Consider the following 8,086-nt stretch of genomic DNA (forward strand, 5'->3'; position numbering starts at 1 on the left):
TTACAAGGCCACAATCCTGAAAATCTAGTCACACAAGATCTCTATTCTACACAAAGTTAAAAGCATGCAAGCTTTTTGGCTGATGTAATGCTGACATATAGCTGCATAGAGACAGTGCTGAAATTTGATCAAAAACAAGGCAGGAAAATTAGAAGGTGTATGGCTGCGTTTTAATGAAGGTATGCTGATAATTTAAAAATTCAGGGTTTAGGTGCACCTCAGAACATACTATATGAATTCTGATGCAGACTCTGGTTGAAATCGGTATTGTGGTTTGGTCCATATGCATTTATTCCGCATTGTGAGACAGAACTGATTGCTTGCATCTAAGTATGTGTCAATCGTGAAAATTAAAGGCAACTAAATCTGAAACTTCCCCGTTAGCCTCCTCCTACTATCTATATTTTCCAGGTATAAAACGTTGTACAAATCAGCACGATAATAAAGAGTCAGTTTAACACTGTAAAATGCATCTACCCCCCTTAATTACAGAATAGGTTCTACTATATAGTCTCTTTTCCACCTTCACCGCAGCAGAATCACGACCTAAGTGCGAACACAGCTCCCTCTAGAGCTTGAGTATTAGAAGAAAACACAGCACTCGAACCCCCGGCTCCAAAAACTTGTTTCAAGTGCATAGAAAGGCGGCACCGTGAGAATGAGCAATATATACACCCGAGAGGCCAGGGAGCCTGTCGCAAAGGCTGCAGGCTAAGATTGAGAAAACCATCCGTCAGAGAACAGATTCCCTGTTACCTGTGAAAATGGCATACCTCTCCCACAGCAGCTTGTAGGGAAAGGGTGGACAGGTCCCTGGTTTATGGGAGAGGTGAGGAACAAATCCCTGAATACTCGAACTTTGTTTGCTCTCTGGTATGGCAGGTGGGCCGTGACAGGCTTCATGCCTGCGTGTGCGCGGAGTGAGAGAACAGAGGGTGTGGGCTAGCTGAGCAGTTGTGTCAAACGCTTCATGCGGTGAGGCAAGAACCAACATATTTAGCCCTTCGGAATTTACAGGATCTAAGATAGTTAACCCAACATCACTTCCACAGGATCAGTTGCCCTCCAGAGCAGTCATTTCCGAGCCGGGGTGCTTCTAGCGCCCCTTGAAAGCCCGCCAAAGTTTCACAGTGGTTGAAACTGGTTGTCAAGCCTTGCCCAGTTTCACCAACATTCCGTCCTGTGGCCAAAAAGGGGAGAAGCGAGGGGTGGTACAAGCGTATGGGGACACAGAGAAGGCGGGAAAACACGGCCGGTGGGCACGTCCAGGTGTGCACTTGCACATCCAGGTGGGTCTCCCCCAGGGGACACCGTGCCGGGGGCTGGAGCCGCCCGGGGGACATGACGCCTCTTCCCTCGGTCCCCCTCTCCTTACAGTAACGCCAGTTTCCTCGAAGATCCCCCCCCCGCTTGCTCAACCCGGCGGTGCCTAAGCGCTTCCGCCAGCCCCGTTCCCCTTCCCCGTGACCCCGTCCGGTCCATCCACCGCCTCTCCCACCGCCGCCCTGGCTGGGCTGCCCCGCGGGCGATCCGCCCGCAGTCCCCGCCTCTCCTCCCGCCGATATAAGCCGGCGCCTCCCGCCCTGTCGGCAGCTCACCGCCTTCAGCCTCGCCGGGACCCCGACGGGTCGATCCCCCGACACCGAGGATGCTGCTGGAGTACGGAGGCCGGGTTCTGCTGCTGAGCGCCCTGCTGTGGCGACTAGCCGCCGCCGGTGGGTATCGGGAGGGCCGCCGGATCGGGCGGACGGGGACAGGCGGCGACGGTCGGTCCCTCTGACCGAGAGAGGTCCGAGGCCCCGCGGAGAGCCGTCCCGCGGCGGCGGCTGTGGAGGGGACAGCGACTGTCCTGCGCGGGGCTGTGGGGGGACGGTGGCACCCGTCGGCGGGCTGTGGCGGGCCCCGGCTCCCACCCGGCTCCGCTTCAGCACCCCGACGGCAGAGCGCTAGGGTCGCCAAGGGCGAGTTTCTCCCGGGGGGGGAATCCATCATGACCACAGCCGGGTCGTGCTGGGGAGCAGGGGTCGGTCCCAGGGGTCGGCGGTTGGCCGCAGCTGCTGACCTACGGTGACAGGGCGTGATCTGCCAGATTTCCTTCTCTCATCCCCGGTTCCGAGCTTGTCGGAGAGGCGGAGAAGGTGGTATTTAGGAAATAATTAGGGTATCGCTCAGTGAAACATTTGATTTCCAGAGGTAGCGCGGGGTTTTCCACTCCGGCTTCCTCCCACGCAGTTCCCCGAAGCAGCTGCGGCGTCTGCCGGGGCGGCGGGCTCGCGGGTCACCGAGGCCGCCCTTCCTCTTGAGCGCGGGCCACGAGTCCACCCGGGTGTAGCCCCTCTCACATGTAAGCGTGCAGGGCAACTGCTGATCTTTGAAGACTTTATCTTCCCACAATAAATAAACAGGGAAACTAGCAGCTAATGCCTCCTCCAGCAGATACAGCCAGGGATGATTTTGAACCAGCCTGCATTTGTTTGGTTCTTGGACATTCTCATTAGTATCTTCAAGATTTTGTAGCTTCTTCAGAGTTCTTGGATCAAAAAGGAAGCATTAGACAGAACTCCAAATGTTACCTCAGCAACCTAGGAGTTGTAAGAAGGAAAACAATCCTCTTCTCATATTTCTCACTTCTGCCAGGACACATTCCTTTAGTAAGACAAGCATGAGCCCGGAGGGCAGGACCCAGCCTTTTCCCCCAAAAGAACATTTCCAAGTAGCAATTAACAGCAAATGCCTCATGAAACTAAACAATGACTGCAGGGAACCAGGAATTACATATAATAGGACTGATGGCACTCTTCTCTTTTCTGTATTTAAAGGCAATCCAGAACTACCAACAGCAGTTAATATCACTTGGTCTTCAATCAATTTTAAGACTATACTACAGTGGCAACCAAAACCATCAGGTTACTTCTATACAGTAGAAATACACGGGTAAGTAGATAGCACCAAGGTGCGTCCATTAATGGCGATTGAAGAAGCTGCACACAGAGTATGTTTGAGTATTTCTGACACTCAATCTAACAGGAATAAAGCCCAAACATGAGGATTTGGGAAAATTGCCAACCCAGCTGTTAATACTTCTTTGTATCCAACTATAAGAATGTCTGATTTGGGCTTCTGGTTTTGCCCACTTCAGAAATGAAGAGTTGAGCCTTAGATCAATATTTCAGTTCTGGAGTTCGGTGTAGGCCAGCTGCACTGCACATCTAGGCCAGGATAATTGGAAGAAGTTGACACTCAGTCTGACATACCATGTATTAGATAGAACTTCACCTTCTTATGTCTTTCAAGGTGTCTGGATTGAGTCTTTTTTCTTTAGTCTTGGGAGGTGTCTGATAAATATGAGTCTGCATTTTATTCTAAATGATGAATCACAGTAAATGAATAATTTGTCTTGCTAAAATTTACCTTTGTCTTACTAAAAATTACCTTTGCTCATCCACCTCTGTCGAGACTTCCTCTGTCATCATGTTTTATGTAAGCTATGAAATATTGTGCACATAAAAACTAGCCAGCTTATGTGAAGTGTCAATACTGCACAAAAACTTCCATGAAGTTCAGTAATAAATCTGTGCTGTTCATAGCTCCCATATTAATTCACAGACCATTATTAAACATGCCCCAAAGGGAAACTGCATCATCAACTCTCCTACATATTAATGAAAATATGGTACTGTAGTCTCCTCTGTCTGTAAAAGTGGCATAGAAATGAGAGCTATCTCATGACTAATGGATGAAATACCAATGCAATGGCCTCTTTTATTCTTTAAGGGAGTGATTAATTAATAGACTTAGAAGCACACACTTAGCAGAATGAATTTTATGAAATTTATGAATCTGGAGTTTCTTTCCAGCCATTTGTACCTGCAAAAAAATGAAGTCTGTTTGCCCAAGATTCAGTATAGAATCAGGTATAGTTCTGATACGGAAGCACTTTTTTAGACAAATTTTTCATATGGATGAAGTGTGCTAAAATGTTTGCTTTCTCATCTGTGTACATTTACAGAGTACATCTGTTTAATCACAAAGGTCAAATCTCCTCTGTCCCTTTTCAAGGCATCTCTAGAATGCTATCACTAACTGATCTGTGACATCATAAGATACCTGGTGAAGTGAGAAGGGAGTTCAGGTGACTCAAATAAAACTTGACCTGCTTGGAGGGAAACTCATTTGCTAATTCCAAACAGTCAGCACTCTTGCTCTTTCAACTGAGATCACAAAATTTTTCTTTTCCTTGGTTCACTGTCAAAAGCAGGGGAAAGAATTGAAGGAGTAATATCTAATTTGTTTTTCCATTCCTTCTTATTAAGAAGTAAAAGGAGGAATTAACACTTTTTTTCTGTTCCTTTTTTTATTTCTCAAGTAAATAGACCTGCTTTCTATCATTTAAAAATCAAGGCAAGTGCTTGGGTCATGTTATTTGTCAATATTTTTTTATCAAAATTCTGCAATGAAAATAGCTGCTACTGTCTGGTTCATAGTGACATTTGCACCTGCATAGATGCAAACACAAGTGACATATATGAGGGGACATGTTGTCACATTAAACAATTAATCTTGGTGTCCACAGAGCTTCCTAGAACAACTGATGTTTCTCAAGGCAATAGTTTTCAGATGCATGATGGTTTCTATTCAATTAATATAAAAGATTGAATTTTTAATTCATATACATATCCAATAACGTCTCTATAATTAATATGGCTCATTTTATTTACTTGATTCTACTTCGAATTGTGAAATATAGCTGTACAGGATAGTGGGTTTTGAGGTTTTTTTCTTCTTCTCAACCTAGTACACTCGCAAGACTGTTCTATTGGATGAGGGAAATCTATAGTTTGAGGGGGAAAATGTTTTTTAACCTATCTAAATACGTAAAAGTCTGCTTGGAAAGTGTTGACGCTTCTTTCTTCCTCTTGCAGACAGGTATCTGACACAAAAAAAAAATGCATACTGACAAGAGAAACAGAGTGTGATGTTACTGACGTGCTCAGGAACGTAAAAGAGACCTATACAGCACACATACTGTCTGTAACGCCCTCGGGGATGGATAACTTTGAAGAACCACCTTTTGCAGTCTCTGAAAAGTTTACACCTTATAGTCAGAGTAAGTAGGATTGCCAATTAAATCTTACAATAAACTTCCTTTCAAGATTACTTCCATTGACTTAAACGAGGTTTAGATAGGGCCTAACGGTTTTTCCTATAGATTCTTACAGTAGCCATACTGATATCTGAGAAGATGACATTCAGGCATAAAGCTTTCCCTGTAGTAGGGGAGTGTGTAAGATTTTAGTTGCCATTTGTTTCTCACTACAGTGGGTAGACCATTTTATTACCAATGTGTAGTAGATGAAGATATTTATTAATAAACAAGAATTTCACTGTATTACTTTGGCCCTGTAAATCTGAGGAGGGAAGGGAGTAGAGGGAGGAAGAAAAAAAGTGCATGTTGTGTAGAAAAGTTGATGCCAGGTTTTTAATTCAAAAAATGTTTGTTTAGCTGTTCTTGGAAAACCGGAGATACAGAATTACACACAAAAAGATTCAAAACTGAATATTGTGTTCCAAGATCCGGTTACACCATATACATTTCCTAATGGAAGCTTTCAAAGTATTCGAGATATTTTCCAACATGACCTGGAATACAAACTCTATTACTGGAAAGATCAAAGTTCTGGAAAGGTAAGGTCTGACTCTGCTTTGTTCAGTGTCTGTATTATAGCCACACAATTTCTGTGCTACCTTAAGAGCTAACATTTTTGCAAAGAACACTTCCTTGAAGTATTTTTTTTTTCCTTTACAGAAAGATGCAACAACAAAAAGCCAGAAATTTGAACTAAGTGTTGAGAGCACAAAGAACTATTGCTTCTACATACAGGGAGTCATTCCCTCCCGCAGAGAAGACCGTTATGGTCAAGAAAGCATGGTGCTTTGTACCAGTATAGGAAGAAATATCTTAGATGGTATGTATCTATCTGGTGAAGTTTGTCATACAGTCTAGCATTCTAACAAGATTCCACTTGGATTCTGACTGTATTTTTATACCTCTTTAAATTGTGATGCCTATGTTATAAAATAAATTATTTGCTGTATAAGTGAGAGGACACAGACTGAACATGGAAACTCATGGGAATAACTCAACATTAATTAAGAGTCCACCATCTTTAGCCAGTTGGGGCCGGTTTTAAAGGTTTTCTAAACTGTTTTTGCTAGTTTAAAATTGTCTGAGTTGATGACTGGTCACTGAGGTTTCAGACCTCGTCAGTAGCCTTCAGCTTCAGTTTTTTGTTTTCTGATTGTTTTCCTCAGATCCTTCCAATAGCAGGTCCCATAGTAAGTGCTTGAAGGATCAGCTCTAAAACATAGAAGTGCTGGAAACCTACGTAACAGGCATTTCCATTCACTTGTAGTTTGAACTGAACTTCAGTTATTATCTCAAAAGCAGATGATGAGACTAAGACTTTCTTTACTGTTATATTACAAGGTCGGAAGTCGGCAGATTAACTTCTTTACTGGTAAACAAGTTAGTGAGTCATTGGTGAATCAGCCAGTCTAATTCCAGACAAACAACCTGGATAACACTTTATTCAATATAAAGTCATCAATATTTATGAAATAATATCACATTGCTGCACTGTATCTTTCTTCTCCACCAGATAAGAATATTTGCACTCTAAGTAGAAAAAGCTCTTCTAAAATTGGCAAATCAGCTCTCTCAAATTAACTTTCTTAACTTTATTGCTAATCACAATAGTTGAATTCTAATAAATTACAGCTTGAGTAGAAATCTCTTCTGTTGGTGTTTTCTAGCTTCTAACCTAGAATAAATTTCCATTTGGACTTAGTTTCACAGAAATCATGCAGGGATAGAGGGAATGGTTTGACTTATTCTTGTGGTGGTAGAATGGCATTTTAGTGCACTAATTAAACTAGATTAAAACCTAGTGTGAACCAGGTGAAAAAAAGCTTTACCTCAGTCCAACAAATTCACATTAAAATTAATTCAGTTCACACTGAGGTGGTCACTCCACTTCTGCGATATTGTAAAATACAGAAAGCATTTTTTAATTTAGTGGACTGACTAGGTTCTAAGAGTTTGTAGCACTGTATCATTATGGCTTCTGATAACTGAATCTTGGATTTTTTTTTCTTCCCCTACAGAATATGGAGCTGAAGTCTTTATCATTATAGCAGTGATAGCAATTGCAGTCATCACTCTTGCCATTGTCCTGTCAGTGATCCTGTGTAAACGCAAGAAAGCAAAAGCTGCAAGAGAAAAGGAACCACTTAATGGTGTCTAAGGAAAAATTATTGCAGACACTAGGGGCAGTTCCAAAGCAAAAAAAGAAAACAAACCCAAAAAACATAAATTGGGTAATCGGGTGGAGCCTTTTAGCCTCTCTCATACAGGAATTTTGAAGCCCAAACTTTACGTGGAATCAAAAATCTGTTAGATGGTTACAGATGAAAAATCCACGTATCAGGAAGCCCTGTGTCACTTAGTGGCCAGAGGCTGGAAGACAGATCTAGCGATCTATTACAGTATCCTAACCCTGCTCATGTACTCTTCCCAAGCTCCTTCTATCGTCCTGTCTGAAACAGGATGCTGAACTAGATGGACCTTTGACTTGACCAGGTTACAGCCATTCTGAAAGTATGGCCTTACTGAGCCAGAAGATTTATGGTACTTGTGAGGGGAAAAAAACACTACCATTGTAAAACATGTGTCCTTTACCTAACTAAAAGGAACATCTTTCTGTTTCTATGAAACAAAACCTGTATTTATCTGACTTTCTTTTAACATTATTAACTGGTGAAATGATCTGTTAGTTCAGATGTGACAAAGATGCTACTATTATTTCTGCACTTCTTGGATAAAATTAACTTGTTCTGTTTATCTTTGGATATAGACAATCAAAGGTTAACAAACTGAAACTACTGTACCTGGCAACTTGTAAGAAACACTCGTGGAGTAGGTAGCTGCTATCCATCCAGAAAGCATATCTGGATTACACTACACCTAGAGTTATACAGACAGGGTAGTCCGATGGTTCCAAGTAAGTGTTAGAACAAATACTTTGCA

General features: G+C 42.8%; 1 protein-coding gene across 1 annotated transcript; it reads left to right on the forward strand.

The window, feature by feature from the left end:
* The first annotated feature begins 1,648 nt into the window (after positions 1-1,648).
* Positions 1,649-7,342, forward strand: F3 (coagulation factor III, tissue factor). The gene is made up of 6 exons (XM_074152711.1): positions 1,649-1,715; positions 2,820-2,934; positions 4,923-5,107; positions 5,504-5,685; positions 5,807-5,966; positions 7,165-7,342. Exons 1-6 carry the CDS (start codon positions 1,649-1,651, stop codon positions 7,302-7,304), a joined length of 849 nt encoding a protein of 282 aa, XP_074008812.1. The 3' UTR covers positions 7,305-7,342.
* Positions 7,343-8,086: the final 744 nt, after the last annotated feature.

This window comes from Numenius arquata, chromosome 8 (assembly GCF_964106895.1).
Source record: "Numenius arquata chromosome 8, bNumArq3.hap1.1, whole genome shotgun sequence".
Classification (NCBI taxonomy): Eukaryota; Metazoa; Chordata; class Aves; order Charadriiformes; family Scolopacidae; genus Numenius; species Numenius arquata.